This window comes from Conger conger, chromosome 10, assembly GCF_963514075.1.
Source record: "Conger conger chromosome 10, fConCon1.1, whole genome shotgun sequence".
Taxonomy (NCBI): Eukaryota; Metazoa; Chordata; class Actinopteri; order Anguilliformes; family Congridae; genus Conger; species Conger conger.
The window spans coordinates 28,666,356-28,687,218 of record NC_083769.1 but is presented as its reverse complement, the minus strand read 5'-3'; the positions used below and the strand labels follow the sequence as shown (position 1 = coordinate 28,687,218).

Genomic DNA, 20,863 nt, shown 5'->3' with positions numbered 1-20,863 from the left:
ATTTGAGGAAGCCAAACTAACTCTGCAAGGTTGTGCGTTCATTTTACTTTTGGATTTGTCTGGCACCTTGTGGCCACTCACTGAACTGCAAGCGCACAGGTCTGATACTGTGTGGTCACTCATGGAATTTCAACTGCTCAAATGCAGAGTATCGTGCTGGCATAGTGGGTGACTTTACCACAACATAATAAACTCTTTAGAACATTTCCATATTAGGCTTTTGTATATTCTCTTTAACTGTCCTGTCTTTATGTAAAATATTAGCTTTATGGAAAGCTTAACCCACAGGAAATACAAAAGACCAAGTCCAGGAGAAATACATTTCTTTTTTACAAACATTTTGATGGCAAAACAAACATGTACAAAACGTTTAGCACCCTTGATGTTGACATACAGCATTTCAAAAAAAGAAAGAAACCATAACGAATAAAGTAGAATTGACTTGCCAGTAGAAACCCGTAGCAGCTTATTAGTGTTGTTTGCCTTGTTATCTTTATAAAATACATCTAGTACATAACAATGCAGTCACTTTTTCTTCATATAAGTTAAAATGTCAGTTAAAATCAATACAAAACATGAAAAACAAAAATGAAAAGAATGAGTGAAATGCCCCATTGGAGTAACTCTCGATCGACGTCTCGCCAATCCAGGCGCGTGCGTTACTGGCCGCCCTTTTGCCCGGCCTGTCCCGTTTTGGCGACGCAGTCTTTGAGTCCGTCTTTGAGCTCGGACAGCTGCTGCGAGTGGCTGACCAGCGTGCCGTTGAACTTGGAGAGATAGCTGTCGGAGTGCTGCTCCAGCTCCCCCCGGATCCGCTCCAGGTGATCGGCCAGGTCGTTCAGGCTGCTGCACTGGCCCTCCACCTGCTTGACCCGGCTGTCCACGGCCATCACCTCCCTCTGGACGCCCAGCGCGGTGCTGCGGCAGCCCTGGAGCTCGCCGGCCAGCCTGCGCCTCAGGCTCTGCAGCTCGCCCTTCAGCTGGATCAGCCTGCGCTCGCTGGAGCCCAGCTGGGATACTTGGCGGCCCACCAGCTGCGTGATGCCCTGCACCTGGGTGGCCAGCCTGTCCTCGCGCTGCTGCCAGGTGGCGTTGACCTGGCCCACCTCGCGGGCGAAGCTGCCCACCGACTCGCGGAGGCCCTTCAGGGTGCGGTTGACGGAGTTGATGTTGACCCGCAGCAGCGTGATCTCCCCCTGGACGGAGCCCTCCTCTTCCTCCTGGGCCAGCCTGGCCAGCACCTGGCCCAGGGTGCCGTTCAGCTTGTCCAGCCGGTCCGACTGGCCGTCCAGCCGCCCGGTCAGCTTCCCCTCCATGGTGCCGCAGTGGTCCTCCTCCTCCTCCTTCACTCCCGTGTCGACTTGCCCGTCCATGGTCGGGGAGCAGGAGGAGGTGCAGAGGAGCTCCAGGTCGGTCAGCTGCTTCTGGACCCCGTCCAGACCGTCCTCCACCCGCCGGCGCACGGACTCGATCTCCGTCTCCAGAGCGGGCACCGCCTGCCCCTCCAGCAGAGCGGGAGCCGTCACGTTGCTCAGCTCCTCCACCGCCATGAACAGACGGTCCTCCAGTGTCTTCAGCTTGTCGTCCAGCAGGGTCTTCCAGCCGTCTATGCCGTCGGGGGGTCCGTCCTCAGCGCCTCCCTTCTCCGTGGCATTGACCCGGCTCTCGATGTCCACCAGGCGAGCCTCGATCATGGTCTCCACATGGATGGTCTGCTCGCTGAGGGCGAGCTGCAGCTGCCTCTGGGACTCGGTCAGGCCTTTGACAGAGTCCTCCAGCAGCAGCACCCTGTTGGCCAGGCTGGTCACCTGCGTGCAGCAGCTCTCGGTCAGGGTCAAGCCCTGGATCTGAGTCTGCAGGTCTCCCAGCTCCTTCCTCAGGCCTGTCTCCCGGCCGTCCAGGGAGCTCTGCATCTGCTCCTGGCCGTTAAGCTGGTCCTGGTGGCACTGCTGCTGCACCCGGCCGATGCGGTCGTCGCAGTGGGTCTGCATGCCCGTCAGGCGCCTCTCCAGCCCGTCCAGGATCTCGGCCCGCACGCCGGCCAGCTTGGCGTCCAGCAGGTCCTCCAGCAGCTTCTGCGAGTCCCCGGGGACGGGCCTCCCTGAGGCCGCCGCGATCAGCTGCTTCAGCTGCCCGTCGTGGCCCAGCACCATGCCGTGGATCTCGTCCAGCATGTCGCTCTTGGCCCGGATCTCGTCCTTGACCTCGGTCACCCGGCCGGCCAGGTCCCCGAACCCGGGGAACCCCTCTCCGCCCTCCAGGCCGTCGGGGGTCCCGTCGGGGATGATGCCGAAGCCCACGGAGGAGTCGGAGGTGCGGGGGGCCGTGCCCAGCAGGGTGGTCAGCATCTTGTTGGTGTCCTCACGCACGCCCTGGCGCAGGCGGTCCTCCAGCCCAGTCACCGCGCCGTTCAGAGTGTCCAGCCCCTGGGTCAACCGCCGGACGTCCTCCTCGATCCGGTCCATCCGCTCGCCCGTCACCCCTCCAAACTTCTGCCCTGGAGCGAGAGAGAGGGAGAGAATACCGGAGTCAGTAGGTTTACAGGTGAAACTGCAGCATCATATCAACTTGTACGTTAATTCAATCTTATTTTAACAGTAGTCCACCTTTTTTTGTTAGCATCAGTGTCAATGGTTAGCTTGTTATCGACAGGATCGTAGTGGCTCTGATAAGCGCGCAAATCTAAATCAAACGGGACTGTGTGGCTCACCATATTTTGTGGGGTCCCCGCCGGGGATGGGCTTCTGCTCGGGGTGGCCCCTGGGGTGCCCGCGGGGGTATCCCTTAAAGCCGGGATGGCCACCTTTGAATGGGGGCATGTCAGGGAGAGTGGTGGGTCCGTCGAAGCAGCCTTCTCCTGAGTACCCTGGGCAGCAGCGCCACTCCAGCTCAGTTACTGTCTTGTACCCGACTTTGTACTTGGGCTTGTAGAACGTCCGGTACCTGGATCAAACAGACAGTCAGGCCATGCAAAACACGAGCATGGGATAGTCACAGCTCTGAGCTTTTGTTTTTCTCTGATTCATTTAATTGAATTTAAAAAACAGCATGTCTGTTCTTAACCCTTTATGGCTGAAATAAAAGTGATCAAATTATATTTTAAAATATACGGACCTTTTTAGGATTTGCCACCATGTCTTAAATACTCATTAACAGTCTACCTAAAATGCGTGTTTTAGTAGTTATGGATTTGATGCTTTAACCTACGGAAGAACCTATGCACTTGTAAGTCGCTTTGGATTAAAAGCGTCTGACAAATGACTAAAATGTCAAATGTGCCTGGAAACAGAGGTTCTAATTGCCAGTTCCTCTGAAATCAACATCTATAGTGATATTTTTCTGTTAGGGTAGAAAACGTTGCCAGTAACACATAACATGAATACACTGATGAAGTGTATCTCTAACCTCAGCTTAAATTAAAAGCCTTGTGTGCAGATCTTTTATGCATACGGTTCCTGTGAGAGGAACATTGTTTTAAAATTACAATATAAAACAATGTATTCTCTTGACAGAATACATATTGCTATGTCCTCAACAACTGGCTCAAGGGTGTACTGCAATATGATTGGCTCCAACTTGAATGCTGCAGTACCAAACCTAGACACATGATGTCAGTATTTAGCCAATACATGATAGTCATCACTTTTGACATACAGTAGAATAATTAGAGATCAAATATGCAACACGAGTAGAGCTATTGAATTATTGTAAACAGATATTTTCAGTCAAAAATGTATCTTCTTAAACAAAAGTCCAAATTAGCTATTGCTGATATAGGTATAGGTTTCATTGAAACTTTGGTGGGAGACACTGCTGGACCACGCAGTCTCGGGTAGTCAAACGGCAATTCTCAGAAGCATACAAACGAGCATACTGACTCCCATAGCCAAAAACCTACACGTATGCATATCGACAGTTATTTGAAAAAGACTTTGTGGCATGACTTTTGGTCGTGTTCCCTTTTGGCTTGCAGAACTCACATGAGAACAGGGCACTTCTGTCCCCATGCGCATTTGTTGTACTCCGCCTTGACGTAGGTGGCCATCCCGTCCTGCATGGTACACGAGATGTTCTTCTGGACAACGTAAGCGCAATAGTTTCTGAGGACAGGGGGAGAGAGAGAACAACAGGATGTCAGTTAGATGTCCTGCCAGCAATCCTTGCTATTACAAAATGCTTTTAACATCGTGTCCAGTGCTAGGATCGAACAGCTGTCGGCCTATTTCTGAAAAAAATCTCCAGTGGGAAATGTCAAACACGGTGATCTGCATGACCACTCCTTTCAACAACATGTAGCCTCTCCAAACAGCGCTGGAATAATGGGGCCGCCATCTCTCTGTTAGAGCTGAGGTATTCAATAATATTTTTTGGGAAAATGCGCATTTCGGTTAATGGCATGTTATGACTGTTGTGATAAAACAAACTGAAAGATTTATTACAATGAAATTTTTAAAAAACCCAGTACAAACGCATGTGTTCAGTGATTCATTTTCAAACGCTCAAACAGAAATGAAGCTGTCAAATTGAGATACTGCTGGTGTTTGCGTTATTGGTCTTGGGGGACATAGGGTGGCTAAGTGAAAAACAGCATATCTGTACTGTATGCCTGTACTATTTTGTTCTTCTTCTTCTAAGCTCCCACAAAACATTGCTTAGCATTACCAACTGCCAAACTCTTAATGGCCAGGTGGTTTAATGAGGTTATTTAAATATGAAAAAATGCACATCCTAATGAATTGAGGTGCTGGGCAAAATGGAAATAATGCTCACAACACTCATGACCCAAAAGGTGTGTGTCAAAAGGTGTCTGTCAGAGCTCACGAGTGTTGCCAGCTTTGCTTGCATTTATGAAGGTATTTAGACATTATAAACAAACTGCCTTTTGTTCCCGATGTATGGCAATGGTTGGTGGTTTGCTTAACTCTTTAAGTGTAGGCTTTGCAGAACGGGGTGATGACGAATGGAAACCATACGTAATGAACTCAGGCTACTGCTTCCCTAGTCTATTCTGAATGAAGCCCTTCACATCTAAAGTCCTGTCACATTATACAGATGAATACGGCATAATTTTCTTTTAATCAAGCAGCGAAGAGAGGCCTGGATAAAACTGGCCCATGACAGGGCTCCTTTCATTGGGATCTGATGAGGTATTTAGTGGCCACAAATCATTCAGGAAGTAGCTTTCGCTGTGTGACCTGGTCTGGTGGTGTTGAGGTTACAGACTTTCAATGGGGCAGAACTCCTGAGAGCTAAACCAATGATTGATCCACTCAAATATTCAGATTGCTCAAAAAAAGAAATCCCTCAACCCCCCAGGCTGGTGTTTATGTACAAATTCCTGCACAAACAATTGTTGGAGAACTAAATCAATGTTGTACACAAACTTCCCCCAGCAGTTGTAAAAGAGACTGATTAACGCTCATATTTCTATTTTCTATTTTTCCACAATTATAAACTTAAGGGGAATTCTCGATGAGCAGAGAGCTCAGATGGTCATGGTTATACACACTGAGCTGGACACTAAATGCACTGTGTTGAAATATCATGACCCCAACACAACCTCAAAGTACAGCTGGTTTTCAGATCATACAACAAAACAAGTTTTTATCATTGTATTTTCCTCACAATAAATACAGGACTTTATTGATAGAGGAAAAAAATATTTGACAGCCATTTAATTCACGAGTGCACAGCTCCCTCAAGGCCTGTTTCTGGACAGGGCGCAAGGATGATGGACAGCCAGCAGAAGAATATATTTAGAAAGGAGGAATGTTTCTCACGTCACAATGGGGTCCACTGGAGAGGTAAAAGAGAAATTAGGAACCAAGATTTGTTTGTCAGGTGGACATCTGGGGAAAGTGAATAGCGTTCATATTTTAACTTAAGCCTTAAAGCTAAAGAATCCAGATGTTAGAAAGAAAATATTTAACCCCTCCCTCCCTCAAAAAAGTATTCCCCTTCCCCATTCCCTTCTCTGCCAATGTAATTTTTCTACCCTATGATATTTGATCTCGTCAGGTGTTTCTCCTTCTCCAATGAGGAGAGCAGACGGAGATGTGACTGTAAGGGAGATGCGAGCAGAGCATTAGCAGGTGCTCTGCATCATGGGCAAGCATTAATCCCAGCAGGCCCTGGGGGAGCACCTTCCAGCTCTTCTACATATGAGCTTTGTGAGGACCACACAGCGAGCGCTAGCCGGGAGCCGAGCGCTGGAGAGGGGGTCCAGGGGGGACATCGGATGCGCTCAGCTGTGCATCGGCCGTCTCTGGAGGTCGGGCGGGTTCCTCATCGGCGGTGGAGGCCCCGGAGCAGCCAGCGCTAATCTCCCAGCCCCGAGCCAGCTCCAACGAGGCCTGTCCACCGCTCGTGCCTCCACCTCTTCATCAAACGACCAGCACAGAGCTGTCTGCCCACACTCCTCCTCACTTAGAAAAAATATTTGCATTTTTTCAGGCAAATCATTTTTTGGCAGCGCTGGTCTCCTTCTGTAAATATAGCTAGGATACCGTTACAGTGCCTAAATCTCCTCCGAACTTCCCTAGAGGAAAAGAGAATTCTCTTTCAAATCCCATACGGCACTTTATGTCAAATATTATTGCATGTTTCCCCTCCCCCATTCCATTCTCCCGCTCTGCTTCTCTCTGGCTGTAGTGAACTGTAAACGACAACGTTCAGGCCATCCAATAATACACTCCTTTCACCTGCAGTCAGGAGAAACTGGCCGTGACTTGACCTCAGTGAGATTTATCGTCAGGAAGGGTGAGAAAGCCTCATGCTGTGGTTTAAACAGTTTAGAAACATGAGGTTCCTTTTTTTTCATAAAACCTATTTTTAAAGGAGGTTTCCTTTAAATGGGGAAATCGAAATGACATCATCAAACTAAAGAATAACACACCTGCGAGCCCTAATGCGATCTGAATGAGATGGGGAGTGTGAGTGTGTGTGTGTGTGTGTGTGTGCTGACACATCCCTGATTCTCAAACCTGGTGTGTGTGCCAGCGCTTTGCCAGTGGGTGGAATATGTCAGTGCTTGCCATGGACTAAGGCTGGGACCTACTGTATTTGGGTTAGAGGTCAAACCATGGCCTGGAAACCCTGCGTAAATTGTGAGCAGCCCCAGATACAGGAATGTGGGGGCATTGTGTTAACCCTTTTAGTTGTTATTGGTATTATTGCTAAACAAAGGGTCTCAGTAATTTGGCAAAAAATGAGTTCTGCACACTCACAACTTAAGGCCTCATAGAGAGCAGATGCGTAATTCAGGCAGACTACAAACTACAAAGACTACAAAGAAAAGTCTCTGCTTCTGTTGCATTGTGGGGAGTTCAGTAGAGTAATATGCAGTGGGTCAATCTTTGTACTCTAAAGCCACCCCTAAATTGTTACCTTTTGGGAAAAAGAGCATGCCCTTTTTCCCCAAAAGCCTGCATACCGGAGATTAGGAATGTGATTTGGGCACGGCTCTTCTGGAATCCCGAAAGACCCTCCTGGCTCATACTGCTATAAAGTCCTGACACGCCACAGTTATCATGCGAAGCACTGCAGTAATATTGCACAGCTGTCAGAGTCCGTTGGAGTTATTAGCGTTAATGTACCGCGGGGACCTCTGCACTGCGCTATGTTTTCGGAACGCGGGCGTTTTTCCTTTGGGGGAAATTGGTTTCGGAGTAACTTAAACTTGTCTTTCAGGGTGAGTCCTGTGACCCCACTCGATTCAAGCAAAACTCCTCCCCACCCCCACCGGTTCCTACCCCCTGGCCTTCGCAGAACAACCAACATAAACTCACAGCGCTGACTCCTGACCCCATGACCAGGTCTACAGCAGAAGCAGCATGTGCAAACCCACCCAGAACAGACAGGACCAGGCTGCCCCATGCAGCTTTGATGCAAACTAAAAACTGTGGACTAAAAGGGACCCCGAAGAAGAAAAAAGTGCCCGCACTTGGCCCTGTGTTCTTGCATTCCCCTTCAGCAATACAGTATTTCACACCTGTTCAAATAATTTTCTATTCACTACAGTAGGTCACCCATCTGAAACTGCTCCTGGATGACTGAAATGAACGGGGGCTAAATTAACCAGTGAAACTTGGTTCTCAGGTACGTTTGAGAATGCACACATTTTATTGGTCATTTATTTAGACTGCAGTTTCCTCTCATAAGAAAACAGCGCGTATAAATTGCATTGGCACTCAGTTTAGCGCAGCTTCCTCTGAAAACGGGTGGCGCACGCCTGGCGTGAACTCTGAAGAGGAAGTGTCCTCGGATTAACTAAAAGCCTCGATGAAGCAGCTGTGAAGAGAGACTTCCTCTTGAGATACATACTGGCTTTCTCCCTGGTGGCATAAGAATGGGGGTTATGACCATCAGTGGCTGGGAACACAAGGGCCTAATGAGCGGTGTTTTAGTGAGAAATCCAACTTTTACTATGGGACACATCGGGCTCCCCCCATACAGTACGGCCCTGCCTTTGTGGTCATTGTCTGAGATGTCACTCCCAATGAGAATGGAGTTACAATGGGCTCTCACCAGGAAGTGCTTTAAATAAAAGGGGAGAACGGCTGTCAAATCACATGCTCCATTGCAAAGGAGAGGGAAAACAAAAAAATACTGCAGCATCGCTTAGAGGAGGAGACGTGGGGGAATGACCACGTATGGAGTCTGATTGCGTTAATCTTTTCAGTGTGTGATTGTGTATGAATGTTTATGTATTGTATGCAAGTGTGTGTGTGTGTGTGCGTGTGTGTATATGAACGCCTAGTGTGAGTTTTGTGTGTAATGTGTGCAGTTGGTAGTGTGTGTGGTGCAGGAGGTTGTTTCATTGTAAAAGTCCCCTCAGGATGATGCTAAAAGTCACATGTAGCGTAGTGGTTAAGGGACATGACTGGGACACACAAGGTCGGCGGTTCGATCCCCGGTGTAGCCACAATAAGATCCGCACAGACGTTGGGCCCTTGAGCAAGGCCCTTAACCCTGCATTGCTCCAGGCGAGGATTGTCCCCTGCTTAGTCTAAATCAACTGTACGTCGCTCTGGATAAGAGCGTCTGCCAAATGCCAGTAATGTAATGTAATGTAGGTCTTACACTACACAGTTTCTAACAGAGACTCATAACAGGCCCCCAGCAAGTGCACATAGACCCAGCGCACTGTTTACACAATAGCATTAGAGCAGGGCCCTTTTCATTTGCACATCATATACTGGCAGGACTTCACATGTGTTATTTTTAAGGTCAGTGTGATCCTGCTTTTAAATTTGACATCACAATGCGGACTTCTATTTCCATTGTCTGGCTTAGCCCAATAGCAACTGTTCTAATATGTCTGCCATAGAACCAAATCCCCATAGCAGTGACCTTTCTGATACAGCCACAGTACAGACAGGGATGAGGCACAGGAGCTGTTGTCATTGGGGCAGTCAGTTACACTGATGCACTGTGCAGAGTGAATCTCTGTTAACACGACTGACAGCCTTCATGCAATGTTACAGTGAGTGCAAAGGAGTCTGCATCTGCTTTCAGACGGCAGGGCCAGTATGGTCCACTGCTACCTGAACATGTGGACTTCTCTTCAGTTAAAACTCGTAAAATGAAGCTGACCAGGGAAGTGGAATGCCCCTGTCCAGGAGGGAAAGTCCAGACCGACCTTCGACAGGGCTCCGCTTCTGGAAAGCAGCAGGTAGCCTGGGAGCTGTCTAGAGGGATCGAGCTCCAAAGAGGAAGCCAAGCAAAAAAAAAAAAAAAGGTGAAAGAATTTAGGGCAGAACCGTCCTCAGCTGCTTCATCTGGAGGTGTTTGGGAACAGTGATAATGTCACAGTGCTGTCTGGCAGCTTTGTGTTTCTCAGTGCAAAAGCAGAACTTTCTGGAGACCCGAGTCACACCCGATCTCAGAGAGCAGATGAAAGAGACATGTCCACTGAAAGGGACATCAGTTCTGTCCAAACCCAGAAACCTGAGCTTTGCATGGCACACCGGCAATGTGCAGCACAGTCTCTTTCCCTCTTTACCAAGCTTTTAACCAGGGCCAAAATGGCAAAGCGTTCACTTTTATCTTTAGCTCATTGATAACACAGCGGTATCCTGTCCCAGATCTGACCCCCATGCCCTTCAGGTCCAGAGGTCAGAACTACAGCCACAACAGCCACACTGCCCTACATCCCACATGCTGTCATCTTCTTAAACAGTATATCCATCCATATAAGTGATAACGCATCATGCCCTTTCTCCTTAGGGTGTGCGCTGCATTTTCAATTCCCTGTGATCTATGTCACTGTAAAGAGTTAACGGAAATAGCAGGCCAGCAGAAAATCATACTGTGAAACTAGGCAATATGGTGTGCAGTGTCAAACAATTTTCACTTTGTGTTATTGGAATTCCAGTGAATATTTATGACATTTGGGTCACAGATAGCGTTTTATTCGTTTTTTCATCTAATAAACCAAAAAACTGTCTGTCCATAATAAACCTGGGCAAACTCTCCAATGGCAAGTCACTCTGCCAAAATTCCTGCATATGTTCCTCATCATAATTCCTCCTCTCTTTCATGTGAAATACCATCGATGGCAATCATAGTAAACTGGCTCTGCAGTATTATTAAAATATACCTCAGACGCTTATCTGAAAACCGTAAACCCTGAGAAAGTATTTGGTTGGCCCTACCAAAACATTAATCCTTAACGCCTTTGCAAGGATAATCTACTTGATGTCCCAGCCATTCCCTGGCTTGCAAGTGACTCTAGGTGTCATTCGACAGTGGATTATATCTAATGTTAATCTTCAATCTATTTATTCGGTATTTGAACTGATAATAGTGAGCTCAAGTATGTTTACAGTATATGCATGCTGATAGTCAGTGGTACTCACTTGTGCCTGCCCATGGGTTTCCCAGGTGAGTGATGGGGGTTGAGTCCAGATTTGTACAGGTTGTATCTGTAGGGATTGCCATAGTAGGTCCCTTTGGCATCCACCAAAGACAAGAACACTCCAAAGAGAAAATGATGAAGAGTGACCTGAGAGAGAACTGACTTCATCTTCAGCCTCCCCACTTGAAAAGCTCCAAAAAAGAAGGAAAATTTAAAAAAATGAAACCAAGCTACAGCACGAAGGAGGGACGTGAAAATACAATTTCCCGAAAACGTTCCTTCTGTAGTACTGTTTTTCTTTTGTTTTTTGTTTTAGTTCCCCGGGGGCCCTGAAACGCTGACTTCTTCAGCTGGACTCAAAACGAGCTTGTAGCCCAAACATCTGTGCTGGCATCGTTCTTCTTCTTTCCTGAGGTCTGAGGAGGGATGGAAAGGAGGAACAGACGGTTTGGGAACCAAACAGATTGTAGGAGAAGAGAGGTACAGAAAATGCACAGACGTGGAAGACAAGGAGAAAGAGAGACAGCCAGAGAGGAAGAGAGAAGAGAGAGGCTGTAGAAGAGACGCAGCTACATACGTTGAGACGGCCTGTGGACCTGGAGACCTGCTGCCTGGCTCTCTCAGCCAACTGTGCTCTCCCTTCACGCAGCAGCCTGTAGTGCCTCTTCAAAGGGGCAGGCAGCCAGGGCAGGATTTGCATATCCCTCCCAAACTACTGCCTTGAAATGCTATCCAAGCAGGACACGGGGGTGGGGGGGTGGGGGCACAATCTCCCCTCTCCAATCCCATTTGAGTGAAAAAGGAAATGGCACAAGCTGGCCAGCGTCCCCCAATTTTTCTCTCTATACAGTATAACAGCTGGACATGAAAAAGGAATAACCATGGGATACATGTAGGGACAGCCAGGAGCAGGTCTGGAGATGGAACTGAGAGGCATGGATAATAAATGTCTACCCAGGCTATGCGATAACCCCCCTCCAAAAAAAAACCTTTAACTGTGAATATATTTCTATTGCATTAGGAGTACAACCAATTACAGACACACAGTAGTCATGAGCAGGCTAAAGTGGCATCTATGAGCCAAGTGTCCAGTATGTGTTTTCCTTTCAGAGTATTCTCTAACACATTTTGTACATCTTAAAAAGGAATGGTACACTCTCAGAAAGAAAGGTATGAAAAGTGCCTAAAAAGGTAAAATACTAGGGTACCTTAAAATTGTACCACTGGCTAGCAATATATACTCCATTTGTACAGTTCTTTCTAGGAAAAAAATGTTTTACCCAAAGAGAACATTACTGTACATTCAGGTTAGATTTGGGAAATTTGATCCTTGAAGAACAAAAATGTACCTCCCCTGTCACTTTATTTCTGAGTGTATAACATGTGTGAAAGCTGTGTCAGTCATGCATGGTCTTGGTATGCAAGCACGAGCCAGTTTGGGTTTATCAGCTCATAGAACCTCATTTGACCCTGAAAGAAAATGAGTTGTCACAGGAGAGCACAGAGATTATCTGTGACATGGTCCGTGACCTGAATGACCATAACCAACACTTTTACACAAGCCCACCTGGACACGCCGGCCTATGTGACCCCAGAGGTGTGAAACCACTCTCACTGACTCTGATATTCGCAGACTACAACCACCACCTGGGTACGCATCTTATCAGCTGAGGGGCCATTGATGTGACCTGGGCCACGGGGTGATAAGGAACGAGATGCACCAATGAGTGCCATTGTTCTTGTAGACAGTCCAGAGTCAATGCTGGATCCCAGACAGCTATTGTGCTTTTACACACAGCAATGTGTATAGCTCACAGTTGAACTTCTCACCTGAAGCTAGACCCAGGTTTATACTGTGACAACAAAAAGGGAATCTTTCTATCTTTCCTGCTTCCTCTTTCTGTCTCAGAGTTTCTGTTTGTGTTCATCAGTCCCCCTCATCCACAAATGTATTCTTAATCAAGAGTTTAGTAAAGTACAGTGCAGATTCTACATATAAAACTCAGTTTAGTCCAGGGCTATGCTTAATCTGTGTCTTTAAAACCGACCCGTTAACTTCATCTGAACCAATTTATTTATTTTTTATTTAAAGATATTTTTTGGCCTTTTTTCAGCTTTATTGGACAGTATAGTATAGAGAGACAGGAAGAGAGAGAGAGGGGAAGACATGCGACAAATGTCAGACGGTCGGATTCGAACCGCCGACGTCACGGCTCGCAATGAGCATGCGGTCAGTGCTCTACAGGCTGCGCCACCGAGACACCATCTGAACCAATTTAAAGGATTAAGTGCTCGAGTAGGCTAGATCACAAATACGCAATATCAGGTAGACTATTTCAGATGTTTCCTCATACTGTGCACCACACACAGTAGTATCCTAAACTCTCATATTTTACAAAAAGTAAAACTCATCTAAACTTTGTTGTGGTTAAAGGCACATGATTACAATTTCACAGAAAATGTAATGGAAAACAGGCCACTGCATCTGGAATTCCAGAGCTGGTTCATAATATACCTGCAGTTTGTTCCCTCTGTCTTTTTTTAATTCCGCAATTTCCTTGATTAGTTAAACATGGTGCCCCACATTTGGTGCATAGCTTGCAAAACATCTGTGAGCAGTTTCAGATAAGCAGGCTTATCTGCCCCACAAAATAGTTACATACATTATAGGTAATGCTGAAAATAGCAATAATTGCCTCTTATCTCACACCTCATGTAATTACTAATGCTTAAGTTTGCAGAAGATTGTGCTTCTAAAATATAAAAAAATAATAATAATTATGTAAATCAGTATAGCAGAATTATTCTCATGTAAAGAACAACATAACAATATGCTAAACAGACTCATACATCATTAACGCTATATAGCTTTGATACCCAGGACAATAGATAATACGTTCTGTCCAGTAAGACAATGCTGTATATGTAATTAATTTCAGTGACATTGCTGTAATATTTTCCTTAGCCATATGACCTTGGAAGCTCATCAACTTTGTGGCTGTTTGTGATAATTGTTTGCATGCCTCCAGTTAACGAACACACACATCTTCCCTCACACTCATCAGTTCACTGAGACAGTGTCTGCTGGCGAGCACGCTTCAGTTTGTTCTCATTACTCTGTTCCCAGCCACCGACTCAAACAGCTGAGGCCAATCACAAGCACGTGATGAGTGAAGCGTTTAATTAAACCACAGAGGCAGGAGGTCACAGTGTACTGTACAATCACTGACACATTGTGGGCACTTTCTGAATTCAGCCATTTTTTTCTGCTTTTCCTTTCAGTAGGGGCAGCCACTGAGCAATAGCCAGAGGAGGAATTCCAGAGATGTGACATCAACCATTTAGCACAGGGACATTTGATACATTTGCACAGTAGTGACCCAGGAAACGGCCTGCTTTCAATAAAAAAGAAAAACTTTCTGAAGGCACATGCGTATCCAGCCAGCTACTGAAGTTTTCTCTTGCAAAGTGATAGCCTCGTGCACATGCGTAGGCAATGGTGTGTGATGGGTGGACACACCAAGAGGAGGGTCATGCTGCTTTCAGTGGACACGGGCCATTGGCCGCAGTGTTGCGGCAAAGTGTGACGCGTGTTTGTATTTCAGGAAGCTCACGGCAGGAAGTTCAGAAAGTACCTTTCCTTACTATATACAGATGTGATCTCCTAATCATAGGTGGTTTGACCTGAACAATTACACAATAAGGCTACCCCATTAACGCTTGACAACATCTATAAAACTGAACCACCATTTTAAAACTTCCAATGGACAGTGATAAATTTCCCTTGATTTTTCCACTTGATTAAAACCCTACTGGGAATTTCCTGTTAAAAAGATAAAATATATATTTCTACATGGTGAAAAGCTGTCAGAATTGAGTGCACAACAGGGCAAGGTATATTTAATATTAGAAATTGTATATACCCTTTCCAATAGATTGAAATGAATGCTAATGCTAACTGAAAATGTCTCCTGTAAAAAATAATCTTTCTTATTAATCAATTATTATATTTTTTCTTCACCCCACACAATAAATCACTGAGTATATGGATATTTATATTGAATTATAGTTTTACTTCCATTTCCTAAATGTACATCCATACATAAGAGGTACACTCTTTCAAAACTTTATTTCAGTAACTGAGCGATTGTCATCGCAAAGAAGGAAGGGAAAGACTTGCAGCGCTGAATGTCACGGTGTCAAAGGCAGTAAATACCTGCACACAGACATATACACACAACCTTTTCTCTTACCAGCGGCCCTAAAATTCTGTGCGGTACAGCCCACACAACAGACTGAGACGGAATGCTGGAAAGATCCGGAATCGAGATAATGGTGGCGACGCAGCTGGAGCGGTCCCTCTCAGGAATGACCCATCTGCCCCGCTGCACAAACAAGGCCATCCATCTCACATCACTGTGACAAGCCACACCAACCTCAGTCTGCAAACAGTGACGCTTCCCTGCCATGGGCCACCGTCCCCACCCATGGGACCACATGAAGGGCTGGCCTTGTGTAGGGCATGGAGGGGGACTCACCGTTTTTCACCCTTAGGCACAAGTAGCGACTGCCTCGCGGAACTCCCCACTCTCAGACCGTTTGAGCTGCTTGGTTATTTCCATGCATTCGTTATTTACATTGGAGGTGGCAGGATAAGTGATGCAGTAATTAATCCCTGGAGAGCAGTTCATACCCACAGGTCTACTTGGACTGACCAAAGCTCTAAATCAAAGTATCAGCTGCACAGACTTTACCACTGCTTGCTCATTCCATCGCTTAGAGACAAATGTACATACACTCACGCACCTGCATACACACAGACACAGACACGCATACAGAAAACAGGCCATGACAACTCCCATTCACAAACACAAGCACCGCACACAACCCCAACCTATAACCACAGACATATCCATGTGCACAAACACACAGGAATACACAAGGAAGACTAACATACAGAATAAGCATATTGTGTGCGCTGACAATGCAGTACAATCTAGAAAGATTCATTTTCAGATACACAGTCATAGCCTACCTCCAAAAAAACTGACATGCATATTGTACATAATGTTGTCCAGTGGTATTCAGTATCATTGCTTCTTCCATGTACTATAAGCTTTGATTACCCTGATTCAACTAATAAAACAATCATAAAAGACAACAGTCCCTGCTGTAGATGGATGCACAAAGCATAGAATATCCCCAACATACAAATTTGAGATCTTACACAGTCCCACACACAAGAACAAAATCAAAGGGCAACACAGGGATGAAGTGGTGGGAAAATCTGTACAGTAAACTGCAGCATTGCCTGACTCCCCACCTGGGCCACACTGGGTCCTGGTTCTGGTAAAAGACACAGACATTATAAACCCTGCAGACATTATAAACCCCACTGTACTCTGTAAATCCTAGCCACCATGACACTTTTAATGGCTCCCCTGCTCAGAGGTGCAGGTTTTCAGTAGGCTCCCCTGGCTTTGACAGGGCCCAAGCACCCAGAGGAAGGTCCAGTCCAGGCCAATGTCACCTGAACGGGTTAAACCACCCCAAGGAACACAATCCCAGATTAGTTTACAGCTCAGCTGCACATGCTTGGGTCAAACCGCTTTCTCCGTCTGCTAACCCACTGCGGGCAGCTAGCCCAGGGTCCTGGGGATCCCCTTGTATACTACTTTTTGTTACAGCCAATCTCTTGCTCAATTAAGGTTGTTGAACATGTTTGTGTAAGTTCTTTCATATTTTTTCTTGTTAACTGGTTAAGACAATGCAGGTTGGGCTTGTTATCATTTGCATTGTCTTCGAATTCTTCATTATCTTCCAAATTGTTAGTTTAGTGGCCAGGTGTCCACACTTTCACCAGTCACCTATTATTTAACCCCAATGTTTAATTTAATCAGACCTATTTTTATGCTATCATATGCAATATAGTACACTAAACGCAATGTGAAAGGGGACTTTGATTCTTCACGGCATGCATAGCTATTTCTGACATAATGGCTTAGGAGGGTAAATAATCCCTCAAAACATGAAAAGCTTCTAATTAGGAAAAATGAGCGGCTTGTTAAAATTCTGGCAATGTAATTGTGGTTGGAAGGAAAAGCAGCATACACAGGGGTCCTGAGGACTGAGTTTGAGAAGCACTGAGCTGGACTGAAAGCCTGCACTCAGCCATCTTCCTCACGTGAGGGGGCGGGGGGGGGGGGGGACAGTGTGAATATGACTGAGGTGGCAGCAGTGACATCACTGGGTGAAGGACCGGGGGCCGACTTTTCCAGAGTACTGAGCATACAGGAGTCACTCTGTGTGCACACACTGGAGCCTCAGAAGAAATGCACTGCTGTTTCCAACACTATATTTACCTCATTCTGTTTCCCCCCTTTTAAAGCTGCGACAAAGTGCCATTCTGTACTCTACACTGAAGCTGGGGCCCGAGGGGGGGTCTGAACGGAGTGGCCACAGTGTAGACACCAGGTGCCACTCTAAGCATTCCCCACAGAAGGAAGTGAGGCGGGTGAGGTGCGGAGAGTGGATTTGGGGTGTTGTACGCAATCCCAGACACCAGCAAGCCTTCCTTTTCGACAAACACGTGCTCCCCAGCATCCGTGCAGTTTGTCAGTATGGCTAACACTCATGGAACACGCAAATAAACGGTATTTGTAAACAGAGCTGTCTTTTAATTGTCATACAAACCCTACAAAACCCCTCCTCCAGGGTTTGCTATTTTAAATCAAATGAGCATCTGGTTTTAATTGCCCTAACCCCAAACCCACCACCTCCCCATACACACCCCCAATTCAGCAACACCCCCTCCCCTGTTCCCCCACTTTCCAAACCTCATCACTGCAAACCGGTGAGCCCAAACACAATGTCCCTCTTTATTTAACACTAACCCACCGTTTACCTAATTTCCCAAACTCTATTAGTCTAACAAGGGGCTGTAAGCTGTCAAACATACCGTTTATATTCACAAAACCCAGTTACTGTGTGTATGTGTGTCTGTGCATGTGTGTGTGTGTACGTGCATGTGTGTGTGTGTGCATATCTTTGTGCATGCGCGCATGTGTTGATGTGTTAGGGTTAATATATTCCCTTTTTTGGATACTTGGTGGAGAATGTGCCCCTTTTTTGGGAGGGGGGGTGGAGGGAAAATATGAGGTGTTCCAATGAACTAGTGGTACAATAAGACAATTGTTTTCAGAAATGTGTTCTGGTTTCAAACCCAATTAAAATGGATTTACCTGTGAAGGCCTTCGTGCTCGATCACTGACGCAATTCCCAGGTCCTTTACTTGGCAGCATTTGACAGACAGGCTCACTCACCCCTGCTGTCAGTTTTGACGTCATGAAACGATCGCTCTTGCACGCACGCTCAGCTGCAGAACCAATGCACAGAAACTGCTCTCCATTGAGGTCCCTGCAGTGCGTAACCTGTGGGGCACAACCGTCGCACGACTGGACTGAGGAGCGAAGAAGCCATGAAAAAGCAGACCTGTGTCCATATGCTGACGTTTCCCAGCAATCCAGCACCATCCTACAGGACTTGGTTTAATGTGGGGTAGTGAATTTGTTGGTGGTTATGCTCACCAAAAAGCTTGTGGATTGCGGAAGACAACAATGTACTGCACTAAGGGGGAAAAACGGAAAACGGAGTTCTCTGACCCGAGGAGAGCTTTCTTAATTTGTTTCCTCTATTCGTCGCTGAAGGAGCTCGAGCGTGCCTCACATTCCCCGCTCATTTCATGTTGTCCCGTGCCGAGACTTTGGAAATCAGCATCGCACTTTCAACTCAAACTGCAGTTTCAGGACAATTAAACCCTCAGTGGCCATTTGAAACTGGGCAGGTCAGGCTACAGGGTAATGTCAATGTTATTTTCTGCCACACCACAAGCAAACGGCTCATGTAAGGAATATTCTCAAGCAAAATATTATTTCATTTTTTGGAGCAACGGGAAAGTGTTTCTGCTGGTGTGAACGGGTACAGCCTTTGAAAAACAGGGCCTGTCAATAATTCTGAAGATACCGTTAAATCCTTCCCTTTCGAGAGCATGCTCCAGTGGATTAACCCAAAATGTGGTAGTACAGAGGTGCACAACTCCAGGCCCGGAGGGTCAGTCTGCATGCTGCTTTTTGTTCCAACCAATTCCCTTGGTTTTAGTTTCCTGACAGCTCTATAAACTATGCTGGTTCACTCCTGTACAGTATATGGGCACCACAAAATCTTTAGGGTACACTTTCAGTCTACGGCTGTAGCTGGTTCTTGCACAAATGTCAGATCAAAATATAATTTTTTATGAAATAATATTAATGAAATAATTGTAAGCAGAAGTTGGATTGGAAATGGATCAGACCTTGTTGTATAAGTCTCTACTCGTGTGTTTTGTTTTGAAGGAAACTTGAAGGAAAACCGGAGATGGGCAAGGAAGACAAATTCATGAGCATCCAGCAGTCTGCTGGAGCAAATACTGTGTCTAATCTTTATTCCCCTTACTTGAAACCACATGTTGACACGAGGTCCCTCCTGGACCACTGCAAGTCCAAAATGGGAACTGCTCAGATTTTCCCTAAACAAAAAAAGTTTTTCTGAAAATGCTTTCAATTTTTTCAAAGGGTCCAACATAATAGCTACTGTATATAGTAACTCATTCATACGCACTACATAGCATATTCATAAGCACTACATAAGCATTCATAAGTGCTTATGTCAATAACCTCAAATAGGCATAATGTGTGTTATGTCAACATTGACAACATGCACGTGTCATTTCACTTGGTATGTCATGGTAATATCAGTTGCTGCATCAATGTTGACATAGCTAACAGACCATATGTCTATTTGTGGTTATTGACACAAGCACTTATGAATGCTTAAGTAGTGCTTAGGAATGTGCTATGTAGTGCTTATGAAGAAGTTATATAGCTCTTATGAAGGACCCTTCAAAGAAAGTGTTACCCCTTTTTTCTTGTATATTTTTAGAAGGAGACTTAAGATCTGAACACTATGTCTGCAGTCCTAGTGCATGGACAGTAAAGGGTAACTCCCAGCCAGGCATCTGGTTTCTCTGGACCTGTTACAGCTTGACAGGGGTATGGTTTTAGGAAGCTCAGCAAGCAGTGAACGCTGTGAGTTCATTACCACAGCATCTGTTGCTGCACTGGAAAATCTCAAGTTCTCGCTTGTTATTGGACTGGCTCCTTAAAGCTGGCTGTACCTCAGCTCACTTCATCCCCTAGCCCTTTGCCTTCTGGCTGTGCACACAACGCTCTGTATCATACCTCCTATGGGCTCTGCAATACCGCTGCATAATAAAACACCTCTCCATGTGTCATATATAAGAAGGATAGACGCCCATTTGTGATAAGGGAATCACTGAAATTTCCTCAGAATTATTACAGAGGCACTCTGTTATGTTCATACTTGATCTGCTCTGTGTTGTCACATTAGGAGACTTGCGGACCTTTGCTGTGGACTCAGCCACAGAATAAACATCAAGACCTTCCACATTGTGTTTAATAATTAATTCCAGCATTACATGGAGCATTAATCAGAGGCCGGAGAAGTCAGTCATCACACAATTTCCAGGGCTATATCTGCAAACAGATGTGTGGGCTTGGTAAAAATTTGTTCTGTTTTGAAAATATTGCTCAATTATGTGTTTTTAGCTGCGGCCTATTATTCCTCCAACAGATTGTGTGATGGGGTGGGGGTTGGAACTTCACTAAAGGATTCTAGTGCCAGGCTTCATGCATCAGCACTGATGATTCCTCTCTCAATTTACTTCCAGGTGGCTCCCATGTACTTCCTGTTTACAGCTCAGGTGCCTTCCACCTAAGCAATGCAGTCTTTGTTCTTCTCACCAAATCATGTACTCAATAACTGCTTGCCTCTCCCTCCCACATCCCCTTCTCCACCCAAAACTTTGTGTAACTTCTCGACCTTCTTTTTACCTCAGGCAGCATTTTTAGAATTCAGACCCCAGTTATAAATGTATTTATTTCTATGCCA

The 20,863-nt window shown here is 45.9% G+C and overlaps 1 protein-coding gene across 2 annotated transcripts; it reads right to left on the bottom strand.

Annotated features, from left to right (window-relative positions):
• Positions 1 to 324: 324 nt before the first annotated feature.
• LOC133139282 (EMILIN-3) lies at positions 325 to 11,501 on the bottom strand. 2 transcript variants are annotated; one of them, XM_061258717.1, is made up of 5 exons: positions 11,436 to 11,501; positions 10,860 to 11,274; positions 3,981 to 4,100; positions 2,711 to 2,943; positions 325 to 2,497 (listed from the first exon to the last, which is right to left on the bottom strand). In XM_061258717.1, exons 2-5 carry the CDS (start codon positions 11,024 to 11,026, stop codon positions 660 to 662), a joined length of 2,358 nt encoding a protein of 785 aa, XP_061114701.1. In that variant the 5' UTR covers positions 11,027 to 11,274; positions 11,436 to 11,501; the 3' UTR covers positions 325 to 659. The 2 variants fall into 2 exon arrangements, with proteins under 2 accessions (XP_061114701.1, XP_061114700.1); XM_061258716.1 differs by having other exon boundaries at positions 10,860 to 11,470.
• Positions 11,502 to 20,863: the final 9,362 nt, after the last annotated feature.

Bases quoted from the DNA above. Each gene is read 5' to 3' on its own strand.
- LOC133139282 (XM_061258717.1), bottom strand. From the start codon at position 11,026: ATGAAGTCAGTTCTCTCTCAGGTCACTCTTCATCATTTTCTCTTTGGA. The intron at 2,944-3,980 runs GTGAGTTCTGCA...TGTTTGATCCAG, and splicing joins CAGAAGTGCCCTGTTCTCAT to GTACCGGACGTTCTACAAGC. The intron at 2,498-2,710 runs GTGAGCCACACA...CTCTCGCTCCAG, and splicing joins CGGGGACCCCACAAAATATG to GGCAGAAGTTTGGAGGGGTG.